General features: G+C 44.0%; 1 protein-coding gene across 2 annotated transcripts; it reads left to right on the top strand.

The window, feature by feature from the left end:
- Positions 1-136: 136 nt before the first annotated feature.
- adgra3 (adhesion G protein-coupled receptor A3) lies at positions 137-19,183 on the top strand. Of its 2 annotated transcripts, XM_088990355.1 has the most exons (20): positions 137-603; positions 683-902; positions 2,721-2,792; positions 5,662-5,733; positions 7,923-7,994; positions 8,072-8,143; positions 8,225-8,385; positions 10,183-10,396; positions 10,472-10,636; positions 10,770-10,971; positions 11,100-11,249; positions 11,525-11,683; positions 12,070-12,237; positions 13,313-13,523; positions 13,642-13,850; positions 14,705-14,829; positions 14,930-15,053; positions 15,133-15,278; positions 15,351-15,446; positions 17,793-19,183. In XM_088990355.1, the coding sequence occupies exons 1-20, from the start codon at positions 552-554 to the stop codon at positions 19,096-19,098; spliced, it is 3,996 nt and encodes a 1,331-aa protein (XP_088846481.1). In that variant the 5' UTR covers positions 137-551; the 3' UTR covers positions 19,099-19,183. The 2 variants fall into 2 exon arrangements, with proteins under 2 accessions (XP_088846481.1, XP_088846480.1); XM_088990354.1 differs by having other exon boundaries at positions 138-902.
- Positions 19,184-19,509: the final 326 nt, after the last annotated feature.

Genomic DNA, 19,509 nt, shown 5'->3' with positions numbered 1-19,509 from the left:
GTCCAAAACAGAAACAATTCTGATTATTAAAAACACTGTCCTTCCAAAAATATTTTTTGTAGTTCAAAAAAACGAGACCCGCGTTAGTTTTATTTTGAAATATGGAAACGGAAGATGCAAGCTAACTCAACTACAGTGAGGCTAAAAAGACTTCCAATGGACAAGAACTCGCCTGGAATTCTTTACGAGTCGGGAAAGGAACTCAAGAGACTATTCCCCTTCTCAATAGGTTCCCATCATATTTGACGTTTTGAGCTTTTGAGCTGTGGCAACGTTTAGGCTGCTGTTGCCTTTGGCGCTCGTAGTTTTTCTGACCGATTTCCTGTTGGGGGAAAAACAGGAGAAAGGGGACTTCTGTTGCTTCGGGTTTGGATCGTACCACTACTAGATACCTTTTTGTTTGCGTGGATATTTTGGAATTGACCGCAGTCGCCTTCCGTGGAAAAGCAAACACTCCCGCGATGGGCACCAAACGCAGCGCTGTTTGGGGAGGTGGTTTTAAATGAAGAAAGAAACAAAGAACCTTCCGTTTCGCTGAAGGCAAAAAAATAATGGACGATGGAGCAGTGCTACAACCGATTAAGCTACAAGCTACAGTAACATGTCTGTGGTTAAAGTAAAAAGAAACCCAACTTTTGTGCGATTCATGAGATTTATCAGTTTTTACTCTGGTTACTTTATGGCCCCGTGGGGAAAATGAACGCCCATTCGCTGTGGTTCTTGACTTTGCTGCTGTGCATCGGCGGCGCATTAGCAGCGGCGGACGCGTCTGCTTGCAAATACGACGAGCACTCGAAAAGCACCGGGAAAAGCCTGTCGTCTGACAGGAAGGTTGTCTGCAGTAACCTGGAGCTCCGTCAGATGTTGCCGCCGGATTCGTTCCCAAATCGGACAGTCACGCTGTGAGTATAAACTGGACATTCCTGTTTACGTCGCCACTTGAATGCCCCACATACTCCTGTTTGGTCTCGGTGGTCTGCGACTGATTGTGCATATTTCGTGAATATCTAAATATCGGTAATAAAACTATTCATAACTACAAATAGAATCAGTTTAGACACATAACAGAGAAGTCCTTACTAACAAAACAGTGGCTTTAGTTTTCACATTCAAACTTTTCTTTTTTGTTGTGCATTTGTATAAATTCCACAGTGCAGCTGAGCCTTTTTTCTGTGTGAGTTTTTGTGTTGGTGTTGAGCGATTGCAGCGACATGAGAACACTGGGGCAAGGAAAGGAAATATTAGATGCCCGAGGCCTAGAAATGAAAAGGGGAGGATTTAACTCAAGCCCGGGTGTCTATTGTTGGCCAAGCGTGTGGATTTGTTGACAGGAATTTTGTTCCCAGAGGCTGGGGTTGTTTGTTTTATTTCATGACGTGACATGTGTAGACGGACAGGTTAAAATTGCCATACAAGGGGAGTTGAGGTGATATCTCTGTGGTCTTTCTTGGATTAGTCCAACGCGATGATGGCAACATTGTAAAACTAAAAGGTCATACTCATGCATGTCCCTGATGATGTTCAGCTGACATCTTGGTGAGACAAAAAAGAGCATTCAGGTTCCAACGGCAGAGGAATCCCCCTGTGTGGATAATTTTACGAAAAATACTCCAGAACAGGCCAGCCCGTTGACCGAGTGGTTAGCACGTTGACTTCACCGTGCAGTTACTGGGTTCGATTCCAGCTCTGAGCTTCTTTTATGCAGTTTGCATGTAGTCCTCTGGCCTGTGGTGGTTTTCTCCGGGTACTCTGTTTTCTTCCCGCATTCCAAAAACATGCATGGCAAGCTAATTGAACACTTAAAAGTCTTCGGAGATGTGAATATGAGCGCAAATGGTTGTTCGTCTATGTGTACCCCGCAATTGTTCAGGGTGTCCCCGGCCTCCTGCCTAAAGACAGCAAGAATCGGCTGCAGCCCGACCCTTGTGAGGATAAAGCGAATCCAAAAATTGACAGATTCACAACTTTTTTTGTTGTTTACGAGGGTCACATACTCAGACTACGAAATAACTATCTTTTGTGTCTTGGACCGTCACAAAATTGACTATTTACAAATTAGAACTCAACAAGTGCACAAAAAAGAAAATTGTGCTTATTTGTGAATATGAAAAAAATATGGATGTATGTATCTTTGTGCATAATTTTGACACAAATCTCTCTCGGTTTTGGTCATTTGGACTCCCCTTGTAGTTTGTTCATGCCTTGAACTCTAGTGGGATTTATCTCGGCATCAAGATAAGGGAGACAAAGCTCTTCCAGGAACTCCAGACCCTTCCCTCTGGAGTCCCCACCCAGATAGAGGGCAAAGAAGTGTTCTGTCTATAAAGCCTTAACAGGGGAGGATTTTGAGTAGTTGTATTCTGCATGGAAATTTGCATCAGATTAAAAAAAGAAATTAACATTACAAATATGTTGTTTTAATTTGTGGGGGTGGATGTTAGAACCCATTAACAGCATTTCCATTCACTTCAATTGGAAAAGATTTGAGGTATTTTTGGGAGCATGGCCGTGAGGGGACGATTGCCTTTTGCAAAAAGCATTCACTTATATTTGCCCACTGTAGGGATGAGTACTCTAGAACAGGATTCCCATTGTATCAAATTGGGCACCCCTTTTCCAGAAACATATCTGTTTTTCGGCCTGGGTGTTAGAAGGACAATGCTCAATGTATCTTCTTGTCGGTTTGCATTCATGTTGCTATTTTTCTGCCCCTTTCACAGAATTCTGAACAACAATAAAATTCAAGAACTGAAGAATGGCTCATTTCTCGGATTGGCAATGTTGGAAAAATTGTAAGTAGTACACCGTCAATGATGTCTAATGTTCCAAAAGCAGTTCAGCTCATTTGGGTACTGCCCCCAATCTTTGGTGATTTTTCTTTCTGGTCAGAATAAACCTTGGAGGGTTTCGATAATCCAACCTAGCTTTAGTTGATTGGGTCAGGGTTCTCTTTTTCATCAGTTCTCCACTCATTCATGCTATACCCCTGTGATTTTGTAATGTCATCTCCCTTGTTTCCGAACGAGGGATTCTTTGGAGAAATAATGCTCTGGGGCCCGCGTAGATGGGCCTCGCATGATTTATCACTGGGGAATGGCTTCCTCTCAGATTGAATAACAGAGCCGTTAATGGTCGTGCTTTTACCCGAGGCTAACGCAGCACATGACTGCATCAGTTGGGAATTAGAGGTATGTTTCTGATAACGTTGTCTAAAACGACTCAGGATCTTTAGAGAACCACTTTAAGGTCTAGACACCCGCGGTGATATATGTAATCCTATGCACTCGTTGGAAAATGAGCCTTGAAGGCGTTGTGGTATGGGATAGTGATGTTTTTTTTTAATTGGTTCAATTTTAGGAGTTAAATCACTGGAGTGACTCCCTTAGTGTGAAGTTACACAACTGTGTCAAACTTGGGTGAGCTGCCTGTTTCCCACCCCCAAAAGTGCCTTTGGGTTGGCTTTTTCGATTGCTGCAGTATTTTTAAAGCACACCTAAATTGTGGGTAAAAAAAGGACTTATTCAAGACATCCATCCGAATGTTGTGTTGATGACTCAGTTCATTTTTACCACTCAGTGGCAATTAGAAGGATGTTTACTTAATTGGTGTCCCAGCAAACTTTGACCCCCCCCCACCCCCACCCAAAAAAAAAAAAAAACCTGGAAGGCTTTTATGCGCTAGCGGCTAGACGATTGGGTCGTAAAAAGCTTGCTCAGGCCGTCGTCATTCGAATGCTGCGGTCCAAAAGTAGGTCTTCTTTGTGCCTGGAAGGTCAGCAAAGCTGGACAACTCGCCTGCTTTGTCATTGTAATGATGCTAAGCAAAAGTTGGAGGTGCCAGCAACACAACCCCTGAGGCCTCTTCTCCCAACATTCATCAAATCCACCCTTGTGAAAATAAAATAAAAGAACCTACCCCTCCATTCCACCCACACGACCACTTTCCACAGCCTCCGGTACCTTTCTGTTTTCCCACTCCTCTTTTGTCCGCCAAGAAACTGTCCATCCAGCCGTGAACATTGAAACGGCATCCAGCGAGGGTAGAGAATCAGTTATGCCGATTGGGCTACGTGTGTGAATTTTCTCGAGTCACAGTGGAGATATTGGTGGGATGTCTCCGCATCGCACGGTAGCCATGATTACGTCACCCACAGAAATGGAAGCTAGACTAGCGTCACATGCTAATTCTTGAGTAAATCTTCTGCTTTTTGGAAACCAGGTTTAAATCATCCAGGTCGTTGTGATTTGAATTGAGTCAAATTACCTTATTGTTGTTTCTAGATCAGGGGTGTCAAAGTCATTTTTTGCCGCGGGCCACATTGTAGTTATTGTTTCCTCTCGAGGGCCGTTATGAATTTGAGGAACCCATTAGAATGTTTAAATCCCTTCAAATATTATATATAGAGCACACAGCAAATTAATGAATAACTCATTTTCAAATCTGAAGTCAAGAATAATGACTTTTATTGTGGTTGACATCCAAAAATATGAAATTTTGGCTGAGATTTTAGCAATCATCATGGAATTTAACAAGTTTGATTTGCTTTCGCGGGCCGAAAAAAATGATGTGGCGGGCCGGATTTTGCCCGCGGGCCTTGACTTTGACACCTGTGCATTAGAATGTTTAAATCCCTTCAAATATTACATATAGAGCACACAGCAAATTAATGAATAACGCGTTTTCAAATCTGAAGTCAAGAATAATGACTTTTATTGTGGTTGACATCCAAAAATATGATATTTTGGCTCAGATTTTAGCAATCATCATGGAATTTAACAAATTTGATTTGCTTTCCCGGGCCGAAAAAAAAAATGATGTGGCGGGCCGGATTTGGCCCGCGGGCCTTGACTTTGACACCTGTGTTCTAGATGCTTCATGTTTAATCCTAAGGGTCTTTGAATTGAAAATGTTTAGGTGTTGTGTCTCCATAGATTCTCAGTTTCTGTGATTTAATTAAAAACAAAACACTGTAAAATATTGAAATATTGTTTCATTGATATGAGTCTACTTTCAAATCAATAAAGAAAAGTCAAGGCAAAATTAATTTCCGCCTTGACTTTTATCATTTGTTGTAGACTCGACACCAGAAGTGGTCATTGCTCAGCGTGACAGGCTCTGTGCTAAATTAATGAATAAGTAAAGAAATCGATGAAGAAACTAATAAGTAAATAAACAGATAAATAAATGAACAGGGAGGTCGGGTAAAAGAGAGTGCTAGCTAGTTCGCGAGCTAAATATAATAATAATAATGCATGCTAGAAAGAGAGAGATAGAGAGCGCTAGCTAGTTAGTGATCTAAATATCATGTTAGAAAGTAAAAGAGAGTGTGCTACCTACTTAGCAGGCTAAGTATCATGCTAGAGAGAGAGAGAGAGGATGATAGCTAGTTAGCGGGCTAACCATCATGCTAGAAAGAGATAGAGGGAGAGAGTGCTAGCAAGTTAGCAGACTATAAATGCTAGAAAGCGGGACAGTGCTAGCTAGTTAGCGGGCGAAATATCATGCTAGAAAGAGAGAGGGTGCAAGCTAGTTAGCGGCCTAAATATGCTAGAAAGCTAGAGAGACAATGCTAGCTAGTTAGCGGGCTGAATATCATGTTAGAAAGAGAAAGAGAGAGAAAAAAGCAGGCGAAAGAACTCTTTTTAATTCTGTGATTTCCAGGGACTTGCGGAATAACCAGATCAGCCGAATAGAACCGGGTGCCTTCCTCGGATTACCAGCTCTCAAAAGACTGTAAGTACTATCATGAGTGTCCTCACTTTTTTCTCCCTTCCATACTGACAACCTTTGGAGACTTCGCAGCACGTCCAGAGCAGCTGTCGCACCTATCTATGTTTGCAGTGCGCCGCATGTTTGTGTTCGGCAGCTCTGCTATGCGTCCATAAGGGTCAAGTGCTGTTTTATTTCCACTGCTCTGTTTAGTCTGGCTCCAAGCCCGAGACAGCTTGGGTCCATGGACACATTCACACGCCCCCACCAGTGCATGTATGGGCGAGGAGCGCTTTTCAAACGAGGCGTCTGTGCGTTTAGGAGACTGGGAATTCAGTATGTCTCCTGAATGCGGCATGATTTGGAATCAGATGCAGCTGAGCCAAAGTTGAGTCTGTCCACGCCTGCTGAGCATCGAGAGACAGACAGGAACGCTTTCAGCTTGCATGGGCTGCATGCAGTATTTAAGGCTTGTTCTCTTAACACAGGGAGTGCTGCTGCCCCCCACGGCCTTCCCCATTTCACCATTTCACTCCAGATGTGGTGGACACGCCCATGCCAACAAACAAAATGTAAAAAAATATATATATAAATAAACTAACAATTGGAAAAAAAAACATACATTTTGAGGCGGCCATTTTGGGTCATATTCCAGGGCACACAAGTCTCGAAGAGATGAATTATTCTGATTAAAAACAGTGTTGTAAAATCTAAGGTTTATTGCCATAACTTCCTGCATGCTTTCACTAAGTGCAGTTGTGTGCAATATAAATTGAATCCTTGACTAAAACAAAACATACCATTCTTGTTTAACATTGACCTACATCAAAGCACCCCACTAACAGCTGAAAGGTCCCAACTGTGGCCTCATCACATCAAGCTATTTTTAACATTCCCTTCCGGCTCTCTACGTGCTGTTAATCTCGCCTGCAGTTTCTCGCAGCACCTCAGTTTAGATGCAGCATGCCCACTCTACGCCCTTTGGCAATGCAGAGGAAATGAAAGGTGGACCGCCGTCTCGTCTCATCTCAATGTATTGGAGTCCCTTGATGTGGCGCCTGTAAAGTCGCATGAAAGGCACTCACTTTCCTTGATGTGCATGTGCACAAAGCTCCGCTTCCACTTTAAACACAGTTATCAACCTCCTGTTACAGTGGTTGCAGCGATAATTTTCTTTTGATGTCCAAAAACTTTCAAATCGGCCAATTCGACTCATAATATAGCGCAAAGGTTTTAAATACATATGCGATGATAAAGATGTGATTGACATGGATCATACGGTGCAATTCTTTCTGACTGGAGTGTTTACATCGTCAACTGAGTCACCGACACTCGATCACCATGAATGACCTCAATCTGCTTTTTTTGAAATGGAGAGACCCACCTGCAGGCACAAAAACATGCTCAGGAAACGGAAAAAAATCTTGAAGTTGTTCTGTCTCAACATGCCGCTCAAACAGTATTCTTTTTTTTAACTCATTCACTGACAGACGATGTGTAAAAATGTGTCCACTCCAGTGCCAGGGTTTTTGTCATTTTCATTCAAATTGCAGGACCCACAGAATATTGGGTTTTTCGACTACACTAAGATTCAATACAGCGTGAAAAAACTTAGTCTCTTCTTTCATCAGTAAAAAAAAAGTTAATTCCCAAGTTATATGGGTCTGGAGTTCTCTGAGCTTGAAGTGGGTGCAGGTGTCCAAAAGGCAAATGCTGCCCCCTCGGAAGAGGGAACACATTGTCAGAGGTCTGACCGGAGCTTGAACCTCCTCCCACCCCCCAAAAGAAAAACCAAAACCCGAACAAATTCGGTAATGGCTCTCTACGTCATGCTTTTCAATTCACAAATAAATTCGGGAATGGCAGTGAACAAGTTCATAAAATAAAGAACTATGTAAAATTAATATAGCAGCCGTGGATATGAATCAAAATAAACTCAGCAGAAGTTTCTTAAAAATCTTCAGATAAAAAAAAAATGGTTCAGTTGCAGCCATCATATAACAAGAAGGGGGGAAGGTGAGGGGTGCGGGGATTTAAAATAATTCTAAATCCTGTAAATTACATTGTGATTTTTATAGAATAATTTACAGAGTTATTGTACATATAAAACACAGTGTTTTTTGCCCCTTTTTAGTCGTCACAATATAACAAAACAGAAGGGGATGGCGGGGGGAGGGGTGAATTGAAATTTAAATTATTCTTTTGTTCGGCAGGGAATTGTCCAACAACAGCATCGGATGCCTCAATGCGGATATCTTCCGGGGCCTCACGAGTCTCATCCGGCTGTATGTTTTTGTTTTTTTGTGATGGAATTCTAGTGGAATGATGCCCCCAGGCCCCTCTAACTCTTTTACATTTGCAGAAATCTTTCGGGGAATTTGTTCTCTTCGTTGGCTCAAGGGACCTTTGACAGCCTGGTCTCATTGAAGTCACTGTGAGTATGAAGCTGCAAAAAAAAAATAAACTATTTGACGAGATGTCACTCACCCGTGGCACTTTGCTGGCAATCCGTCAGGGACTTTCAGACGCCGTACCTGCTATGTGATTGCAACCTGCTGTGGCTGCTGCGCTGGCTTCGCGACAGGAACGTGGCGGCCAAGGGCACCAGGTGCTCGTACCCGCAGTCGCTGCAGGGTCAGCTCGTCACAGCCGTCAAGCCGGAGCTCCTCACGTGTGGTAGGCGAGCGCCAGTTCGGCTGTCTCTTTAAACTTGTTTTGTTTTTTGGGAGGTGGGTTAGGTAATATACGAGAATTGGCACCGGTGTTTTATCAGTTCACAACAGATTATATCATCGCAAGCATCAAAAATGAATGAATGAACAAATGAAAAGGTGGATGGATGGTTAGATGAATAGACAGATGGATAGATAGCTAAAAATAGAAAGTGCGTTGATGACTAGTGAACCCCAAATATGTGGAAGATCGGTTATTCATGATTTTGTAACTCCTAATTAATTCATTACCTTGGTTAAAGCTAAAACTGGCACGGCATAGAGAAAAAGGCAACATCATCATCATCATAACGCCCCAAACATCCTTTAAAAAATATAAATAAGCATTCAATGGTACGCTGGGAGAATCAGAATACTACCGATATACAGTGAAACTTCAGTTTACGAACTTAATTGGTTCCCAGAAAATGTGTGTAAGGTAAAAAGTTCGTCTGACAAACATTTTTTTCCCATAAGAAACCATTAAAAATGAGAATAGTCCGTTCCCAGGTCCCCATAAAACATAATTTTCTTCTACATAAGCCTTAAAACTACACAAAATATACATTATTTTATGTATAATAAATGTGGTATTGTATTTTAATGAAAGAAATCAACTGTACTGTATAATAAAGTTGTTTTATTTACCTTTGTGATGGTCGTTGATGTAGTTGCCCCTTGATGGTATCCGAGTGAAGTTGCCATGCATTCTCGGCGATAATACCCTTATTCACACGGTCCCCTCCTAGCTGCTTTTCGTTAATCCAAATCAATTGAAGTTTTTCAACCTCTTCTATTGCCTGAGATCGTTGCTTCGACAACACAGAAAGACCCTTAGCCACACGTAGCAATGGTCGACTTATCATACTGGTACTGCGACGCTAAGTCACACAAACGCACACCTCGTTCGTGTTTTTCGATCATCTTCTGCTCGACCGTAATTTTCTTTTGCGTCCTCTTTGGCTTAATAATAGCCTGCGATGGGGTCTTTTTCAGTCCCATCATAGCAAAAGTACTCCACTCGATAACAAACCGCGTCTGCACACAAAGAAAATGAGTCACGGAAACTAGTCTGCCAGCTACTGTGGTGCTGTTCGACCGTGTGGTTTGGTTCGTCCGCCGAAAACTAGTTCGTATGCCAAGATTATATTCTCGCGAATTTACTGTTCGTAAGGCAAAAACTTCATGAGCTAAAGCGGTCGTAAGCCGAGTCATCACTGCACTGCGCTGGGCTGGAATTAAAAGTTGTAATATCACAAGTGACTACTAGATGGCAACCATGTATCAGTTGCACTTATTCAATGTTATGCTGCTTATGTGACGTGAGTAGGCATACTTTTATTTATTTATTTATTTATTTATTTATTTATTTATAATGATGAAGGACAAACATCTCAATAATACAGTCCTAATGTTTTGGGTTAGTTTTATTTATTATTGTGAACAATGTTCAAAATTCATTGTTGCTCCCAATAGTGTTTTTTTTTTTTTTTTGCAGTTTTGTGATGTCGTTTTTTTAAGCGCATACAGTATTGTATGCGCTTCATTTTTTGTTTGCATTATAATTGCAAATATTTTTTACATGCAATGTCAAAAAATGTACTTCATATACTGTACTTACATTTTGCTTTTTTGTGTCATTTTCTAACTTCATTTGGGCAGGAAGTCTGCAGTCCTTTGTCCAATGCTATGTAGAGTCACGTGTTGATGAGATTTCCCCCCGACGACTTAGTTTCTCAATTTGATGCATTCTCAATTACAGACGCCCCACTCGAGCTGCCCTCCTTCCAGCTGACTCCATCCCAGCGCCAGGTGGTCTTCCAGGGGGACAGCCTGCCATTCCAGTGTCAAGCGTCCTTCGTGGCCGAAGACATGCAGGTCCTGTGGTACCAGAACGGGCGCATGGTGACTGCCGACGCCGCTCAGGGCATCTATATCGAGAAACATATTGTGCAGAACTGCTCTCTGATTGCCAGGTGATGAGATAATCCCAAATAAAAAGCTTTGGCGCCGCTACTTTTTGATATAATTTGTGATATGTCTTCTGGCAGCGCGTTGACCATCTCAAATATCCAACCGGGCTTTACCGGGAACTGGGAGTGTCGCGTCAGGACGAGCCGAGGAAACACCACCCGGACGGTTCATATTGTTGTGTTGGAGAGTTCCGCAAAATACTGCGCCCCTGAACGCATCTCCAACAACAAGGGAGACTTTCGGTTGGTTTTCATCAATTATACCGAGTCACCTTTTGTCTGGCATGCTAGCCACTGCTCGGGGGATTTCCTTTTATTGGTGAATGCCTGACTACAAATTTGTGGAAAATAAATAGCCGTTACGACAACGTTCCAGGTGGCCGCGCACCCTGGCGGGAATCCGAGCCTTCCTCCCCTGCAACAGATTAACATCGAGCACCGGAAGCTACTCGGGTGGCTCCGGCGATGAGCAACGTGCTTGGCGGCACTGTAATCGCAACGGGTTGTGGGCAGAGGATGATTATTCCCGCTGCCAGTTCCAAAAATACGTTACACGATTCCTCTATGTCATCAACCAGGTGAGTATCGTGATTTTTTTCTCCTGTATACGCTTTGTTACAGCGTCAGCTGTTATTAAAGCGCTATATAAATCCATATGTATTGTCATGTATTTAGCGACCTGTCGCCGTGTGTCTCTTTTTATCAGATGCCACTGAACGAAAGCAACGTGGTGCCCCGGGCACGCCGCCTCCTGGTCTGCACGATCGACGCCGCCAACTTCTCAGATAAGATGGACATCATCTTTGTGGCGGAGATGATCGAGAAGTTCGCCAAGTTTGTGGACAAGTTCAAAGACGTGAGTGGCAAGGGTTTATGCTTGTCTTGGTTTAATTGTGTTAAGTCAAATGAAATCTATATACAGATTTACTGTAAATGAAATATTATTATAGCTCAATTTGACTCACAGGAGCAGAGGCCTTTTTTCACTGAATGAACGCAAAACGCTCAGCAGAATCATTACCCCGACACAAAGTACAACTATTGGCTTTTTAAAAAGTCCAAGAAACGGTGGATGGATTCACCCGCTTGATGTCAATCTCCCTTCCCACCCGACATCTTCTTGTTTTCCAGCTGGGTGAGGTGATGGTGAGCATGGCCAGTAATCTGATGCTGGCCGACGAGCGGGTGTTGTGGATGGCGCAGCGTGAGGCTACTGCCTGTTCCCGCATCATCGCCTGCCTCCAGAAGATTGCCGCCCACCGCTTGGCCTCGGCTCAGGCCTTCTCGCTGGTCAGTGCACCAACAAAAAAGATCTGTATTATATTGGAAAATGCACCAAATGGGCAATCTTGCCTGTGTTGTTTATTTATTTATTTATGTATTTATTTATTTGTGCGCGGGTGTGTGTTTATTCGTTTATTTATTTATTCATGCATTTATTCATTCATCTATCTGTTTTTTTATCTATTCAGCTGTCTATTTATTTTGTATCTGTTTATTTATCTGATTATTCGTTTGACTATTTATTTATTTCTCTATTTATTTATGTGTTTATTTACAGATTTTTTAAATTGGTTTTTATTTATCACTTCATTGTTTTGAATTGCATGATATCAAATAACTTTCAAAACTATCAAAGCTCAATGTTTTTTTCTTTTTTTCTTTTGCGTTGGCAGACCTCCCCTAATATTGCGCTGGAGGCCCACTCGGTCAAGGCCAACGAGTGGAATGGCATGACCTGCATGTTGTTCCAGAGGCCCAGCCCGGAACGGACCAACGGGCAGGACCGTCAGCTCACCTTTAAATGCAACACCACCGGCTCCTTCTCCAGCGTTCTGCTCAAGGTCAGGCCAAGAAAGTGTCCTTGAGAGTTTTGAAAGGCACTTATAAATGAAATGTGTATTATTATGGTTATGGTTATGATGATGATGATTATTATTATTATTGTAAGAACTGCCACGGATAATGACGACAACAACAATTTTAAAAAATATGTATTTATTTAATTGTTATTATATGTATTTACTGAATTGTTATTATATTTATTGACTTTATTTTTATTATATTTACTTACTTTTTATGGTATTTATTTACTTACTTTTTATTATATTTATTTACTTAATTTGTATTATTATTGTTTTATTTATTTTTTTGTCATGACAAACTTCCAGAAAATGTATTTTTTTTACGAGTCAACACAACTGAAAATCGAACACCATACTTTGGGAATTACTGCCACCTAGCGGTCCTCCAAGTACACCGTACTTAGCATGACTGCACCCCTCGTCCTTTCTTCCCTTTTCATTTTCTCAACGTTTTATGTTGGGGTGGGTAAAGGATTGTTGTGTGACTGATTACTGCATGCGTTTCGTTATGCAGTCATGGTGGCAGTATCTTCTCGGTGACACATTAGCGATGGAGAGCTGTGATAAACTCAGTGTCAATCAGTAACCAATTCCATCCAACGGAATTCGTATATCGTGTGCATGAAAAAGGTATTTGATACATGTACAAGCTGTAAAAGTTGGATATTAATTCCCTATAAAGTGCTAGGAGTTCTTTTTACAACTGTGGCGACGGGAGATTTAACGCATGTCGTTTTGAAACTGCGTAGAATGCCGCTAGCAGAATCAACCAGCTACCCTTAGAGCCAGATGTGGATTTACCAATTAGGATTACACGTGTTTATTTTTTTAATATGATGAAAAAAAAACATGCCAGAAGGTAAAGAAAGCTGCTGCGCACATTCCTGGCCTCCTCGTGATCACCATTGTCACAGTCATTTAATCATATATAACAGCACAATCAAGTCAATCTGCATGATCGACTGATTCAGGAATCGAGTCGCCGGTTACAAAGTCAGCGCCACAAATGAATATTTTGGATAGATTTTCTCATGATGTTGCCTTAATTCTGCAGAGCACCACGGTGGAGGCATCTCTGCAGCTTCCCCAATCACTCTTCAGCCAGGCGGCACTTCTGCCCGGGCATACGGAGGACACCGTATACAAGCTCCATCTTCTGGGCTTTCGTAACGGCAAGTTCTTCCCATCTACCAGCAACTCCAGCCAGCTGGCCGACGGCGGGAAGCGGAGGAATGTGGCCACTCCGGTCATCATGGCAAAGATAGGTAAGTGGGATTTATTTTTTGTTAATTTTGCTACAAATGTATGTTTACAATTTAGTGAAAAAAGCAGGTCCCGAGGAGTGATTCATTCAAAGTACGTTTTCTATCCTCTCGGATCCAGATGGCATTTCCGTGCATATGCTGCGGACCCCCGTCAACATCACCCTGCGGCGTTTCGCCCGCGGCTCAGACGCCGTGTCCGCCTGCTGGAATTTCAGCCTAGTGGGTGGTCAAGGCGGCTGGCAGAGCGACGGCTGCCGCATCCTGGGTCACCATGATAACTTCACCACCATATCCTGCAACTCGCTCGGCAACTACGGATTGCTCATGGTAGACTGCGGTCAAGTACTCCTCTCTGACATGTTTTCGAACTCTTGAGTAAGATAAATTAATACAGAGTTATAATATTTCGTCAGGCTTAGATGTCCTACGATAACATTTGTTGACAACATATTTTTTTCAGAAATCAACACCGTTATTCAGTTTTATGATTTGATTTTGAAAAAATTATGAACCAGGACATTCCGGTAATCAAGTGGTTAGGATGGCGACTTCACAGTTGAGAGATTGTGTGTTCAATCCCTGTTCCGGCCTCCCTGTGTGAATTTTGAATGTTCTCCCCGGGCCTGCGTGGGTTTTCTCCGGGTATTCCAGTTTCCTCCAAAAACATGCATGGCAGGCTGATTGAACACTCCAAATTGACCCTCGGTGTGAGTGTGAGCACAAATGCTTGCTCGTCTCTGTGTGCCTTGCGACTGGCCGGCAGGGTGTCCCTCGCCTACTGGCCAAAGACTGCTGGGATCGGCTCCAGCACCTCCTGCGACCCTTGTGAGGATGGAGCCATCCAAAAGATCTATGAATGAATGAATGAATGAATGAATGAAAAATTATGAACTAGTCAAGAGGGTAAAAAATAGCTTGGATGTTTACAAAACTACGTAGAAGAACTCAGTCAGTCAGTTTTTTTAAACTTCCTGTAAAGTTATGATACAATTCTTCTATTTTCATTTACCAGACCCCGCCAAAAATAGACACAAAAAGGCAAAAATAATTGCACAATGAAAAAAAAACATATCAAAATGCAAATGATTTCAAAAACCTTTACCGCAAGATATTCACGTAAACTGATGGAATTCCAAGTTTTTCTCCCGACCAAAATAAGTTTTCCATCTTGTCCGCTGCAGGACCTCAGCACGATGGACTATTTCACGCCCACCATCGAGCCGTTGCATCCTGTTATCTACGCCACCGGCATTGTGCTCCTCTTCTGCTTGCTGACCATCATCGTCAGTTACATTTCCCACCACAAGTGAGCCGCTTCGCCTGCCCAATCTCCTCCCTCCCCGGCTGTCCCATCCGAATTTTCCGCTGACCCCCTCCCGCACCACCCATGTTGCTCCCGCTTCCAGGTCAGTACGCGTCAGCCGCAAGTCTTGGCACATGCTGGTCAACCTCTGCTTTCACATTTCGCTCACGTGCGCCGTTTTCGTGGGCGGCATCAATCAGACGCGCTACGCTAGCGTCTGCCAAGCGGTAAGATCCTACTGTTTCGGTTTCAAAATGCTCTTGTTCATATTGGTAATGACATCAAACCGCCCGTGCGGTCCCCCAGGTGGGCATTTTACTCCATTACTCCACATTGGCGACCGCCCTCTGGGTCGGAGTGACGGCACGGAATATTTACAAGCAGGTGACGCGTAAAGCAAAGCGCTACGAGGAACCGGATGAGCCGCCCCCACCGCCTCGCCCGATGCTGAGGTACGTGCGGCAGAACGTGCATTTTTTTATTTCTGCTCGGAGGTTGAAACCTTCTGTTAATGTTTCCCAAAGGTTCTACTTAATCTCCGGCGGAATCCCAACGATTGTTTGTGGCATTACGGCGGCGGCGAACATCAAGAATTACGGCAGCCAAGTCAATGCTCCATAGTAAGTAGAAGGTGTGATTTGGTGCCTTGGTCGACACATTTGAAGTTTAACTCATTCACTGCCAGACGATGTGCAAAAATGTGTCCACAGGACCCACAGACTATTGAGTTTTAGGACTACACCAAACAAGACTACACCAATCAGAATCAGAATCAGAATCAGAATCATCTTTATTGCCAAGTATGTAGGACACACAAGGAATTTGTTTCCGGTAGAACACGCTGCACTAGTATCGTTGTCAAAAAAACTGCGAAGTGGCACTATACAGTTCCATTTTGGCTACTGTTGAAAATCAGAGAGTTAATTAATTCACTGCCAGACGAGCTGCAAAAATGTGTCCATTCCAGTGCCACGGTTTTTGTCATTTTCACTCAAATTGCAGGACCCACAGAATATTGAGTTTTAGGACTACATACACATTCAATTCAGCGGAAGAAACCTTAGACACATTTCTTTCATTCCTACGTTCTTTGGGTGTGGAGTTATCTGAGCTTGAAATGGGGGTGGCTGTACAAAATAAAATTCAATACATACATATTGATTTATATAGAGCTTTCACAACAGCTGAAGCTGTAACAAAACGCTAACATAGACAAAAGGCAAATGCTGCTCCCTTGTGGGAAGGAAAAACATTGCCATATGTCTGACCAGCTCGTTATCGACACCCAAACAAGAAAAAAACAAAACTCGGAACAAATTCTGGAATGGCGCTCCACATCATATTTTCAATTCCCAAATAAATTCCGGAATGGCAGTAAATGAGTTAATTGAGACGTGACCGTATATTAAATAATTTGAAATGATTTTTAAAAAATGACACTTCAAATTCCAGCATGAAAGCAGAATCGAGGCAAATAAAATGAGAATCAAGGCAACGATTTCAATAACTTACGTCCAATTTCCCATCTTCCATTCATCGCCAAAATCTTTGAAAAAACGGTTGCCTCCCAGCTTCACTCTCACCTCACTCACAATAACCTTTACGAACAATTCCAGTCTGGTTTCCGCCCCCAGCACATTACTGAATCGGCTCTCATGAAAATCACGAATGATCTTTTCATGGCAGCCGATGCCGGTTCACTCTCCATCCTCATCCTTCTCGAACTAACCATGGCTTTTGACACCATTTCCCACCCCATGCTGCTCGACAGACTTTCCACCCTAGGCATCACGCACACCCCACTTCACTGGTTTCACTCCTATCTCTCTGATCGCTCACAATTTATCCAAATCAACTCGTTTACCTGACGGTCCTCTCCTTTGTTCTCTAGTGTGCCCCAAGTGTCTGTCCTTGGGCCCCTTCTCTTTATTACCTCCCTTCTTCCTCTTGGCAATATTTTCCGCAAGTTTGGCATTCACTTTCACTGCTTCGCGGATTACACCCAACTCTACCTCTCCAGCAAACCCGACGCCTCTCTTCTACCTTCATCCCTTTCACTTTGCCACTCAGAAATTAAATCTTGGCTTTCCCATAACTTTCTCTAGCTTAACGGTGAAAAAACTGAACTTCTCCTTGTCGGTACCAAATCCACCCTACACAAAACAAACAGTTTCTCTCTTACCTGTTCAACCGTGTCCCCCTCCCTTCAGGTCAAGAGCCTGGGTGTCATCCTCGATAGCTCACTATCTTTTCACTCACATATAAATAACATAACTCGGTCTGCGTATTTCCACCTCCGGAATATCAATCGTCTCCGAAGCCTCGCTCACCCCTCACTCCGCTCCTATCCTTAACCACAGTCTCGTCACCTCCCGCATCTATTATTGTAACTCACTTCTCTTCGGTGTCAGAAATTTCTCCATAAACTCCAACTAGTCAAAAATTCTTCAGCCTGGATCATCACTAGAAGCCCCTCCTTTAACCACATCACCATGCAGCTCCACTGGCTCCCTGTTAATCATCGGATCAAATTCAAAATACTTCTGTCTACATTCAAAGCCATCCATAACCTTGCCCCTCCCTATCTGTCTGACCTGCTTCAAATCTCCGTTCCCTCTCAGTCCTTCAGATCCTCATCCTCCCTTCACCTCTATGTGCCCTCTGCCCGTCTCACCACGGTGGGATGCAGAGATTTCAGCCACTCTGCTCCCAAACCCTGGAATTCATTTCCACCCAACATCCGTAATATTGACTCCCTCCCTATTTTCAAGTCCCACCTCAAAACCCATCTGTTTAAAATTGCTTTCAATGTCTACTTCAATCTGCTATTTTATTATTTAGCATTTTACTTATTGTTTTATTGTTGTGTGCTTTGTTTCTATTGTTTTTATTGTAATGTGTCCTTAAGTGTTTTGAAAGGCGCTTGAAATTAAATGTATTATGTGGAAATTTTGTTTATTTTCCAGTTGCTGGATGGCGTGGGAGCCGAGCATCGGCGCTTTTTACGGCCCGGCGGGTTTCATCGTCTTTGTGGACTGCATGTACTTCCTCAGCATCCTGCTCCAGCTGCGGCGCCACCCCGAGCGCCGCTATGAGTTCAAAGAGCTGTCCGACGACCGGCAACACCTGGCCGATGAGGCCTCGGCGGACGGCCCTCGCCGCCCCCTCACGCCCGGTTCCGTTCCACGGGACGCTCCCGTGGCGGTGCTGGAGAACGAGCACACCTTCGGCGCTCAGCTTACGGGGGCGGCAGTATCGCTGGGGTTGTATGGCGGCCTGTGGGTGTTTGGCGCCACGGCCGTGTCGCAGGACCACCCTTTCGATTTGGCGTTCACTTGCCTGTTCGGCGTGGTGGCGTTGGCCCTCGCCGCGTTCATGGTGACGCATCACTGCGTCAACAGGCAGGACATGAGGCGCTTCTGGTCGCGGGCGTGTTGCCCCGCCAGACGCAACTACTCCACGCAGGAGGACGCTCTGCTGCCGCAACCCGGCGTCGCCGCGCCGTCCGCGGCCGGCTCGGCCAGGACGAACGCTGAATCCAATAAGGGCGCCCGCAGCAGCAGCGCTGACTCCTCCTGCACGAACAAGAGCGCACCCAGCATACGCAACTCTGCTCACGGCAGCAAGCTGACCAACTTGCATGCGGAGGCCGCCCAGTGCAAACCCGCCGCTGCCGTCCCCGTGATGACCGTTTTGGACAACAGCCTGACAGAGCATTCGGTGGACAACGAAATCAAAATGCACATGGCGCCGGTGGACGTGCAGTTTCGACCCCTGGATAACAATGCGGCCGGCAACAGGCCCCATAAGAACCGATCTCGTGCTCACCGGGCCAGCCGTCTCACTGTGCTACGGGAGTACGCCTACGACGTTCCCACGAGCGTGGACGGTAGCGTCCAGAGTGCCCCCAGCAGGCGGCACCACTACTACGATATGGCGGCACGAAACAGCCGCCGTGCTGCCTACATGGCTTACCGGGAACGCCACCGAAGCCAGCTGCAGCATGATAGCAGCGACAGCGCTAGCTTACCGCGACGCGCTCGTAAGGTCGGCGAGGAGGCCGAGGCAGAGGTAGTGCCCGCCGCTTCCAGAGACTGCGCCACCGAGCCCTTCGCCAGCAGCGAATTGGAAACCAAATCGTACGGCCTCAACCTGATCACCCAAAATGGAGATGCGCACAAAGAAAATGGACAAGTGGTTCCACTAATAAGCACAGGTGAGAGCGGCCATTGTATCAAAACTGGCTTGTGGAAACATGAAACTACCGTGTAGCGGCACGTTCCATCCCGAAAGACATTTTTCACTCTGAAAGGCTATTTTCTTATTTTTTTTTGTATTGTATTGTATTGTTTGCAATTTATGGTATGTTTGAAAGAAGTGGCCGTGTTAGTAACGCTCATCTGCTTTTTATAAATGTTCTATTTTTATAAGAGACATGATGTCGCCTTTGTGTTCATAACAGCAACATCAGCAGCAGTAATAAAAGGTACCAAATATAAAACTCTTCCATTGTGACACTTTCATACGTTTCAGTATTTATTTGTATTGTTTTTTATAGAAGATGTGACATCATCACAAAAAATAATTATTGCCTGTTGTTAATTTATGGAAAAGGCTTTTTTTCTGCTCTGCGGCTGGAGCCTTGGGTTCAAAGGTGGCGCTGGAGACAAGAATTTCTCTTGT

Source organism: Hippocampus bargibanti, linkage group LG02 (genome assembly GCF_051943395.1).
Source record: "Hippocampus bargibanti isolate YZ-2025 linkage group LG02, ASM5194339v1, whole genome shotgun sequence".
Classification (NCBI taxonomy): domain Eukaryota; kingdom Metazoa; phylum Chordata; class Actinopteri; order Syngnathiformes; family Syngnathidae; genus Hippocampus; species Hippocampus bargibanti.
This window is presented reverse-complemented; position numbering and strand designations above follow the sequence as displayed.

Bases quoted from the DNA above. Each gene is read 5' to 3' on its own strand.
- adgra3 (XM_088990355.1), top strand. From the start codon at position 552: ATGGACGATGGAGCAGTGCTACAACCGATTAAGCTACAAGCTACAGTA. The intron at 604-682 runs GTCTGTGGTTAA...GGTTACTTTATG, and splicing joins GCTACAAGCTACAGTAACAT to GCCCCGTGGGGAAAATGAAC. The intron at 14,830-14,929 runs GTGAGCCGCTTC...TCCCGCTTCCAG, and splicing joins AGTTACATTTCCCACCACAA to GTCAGTACGCGTCAGCCGCA.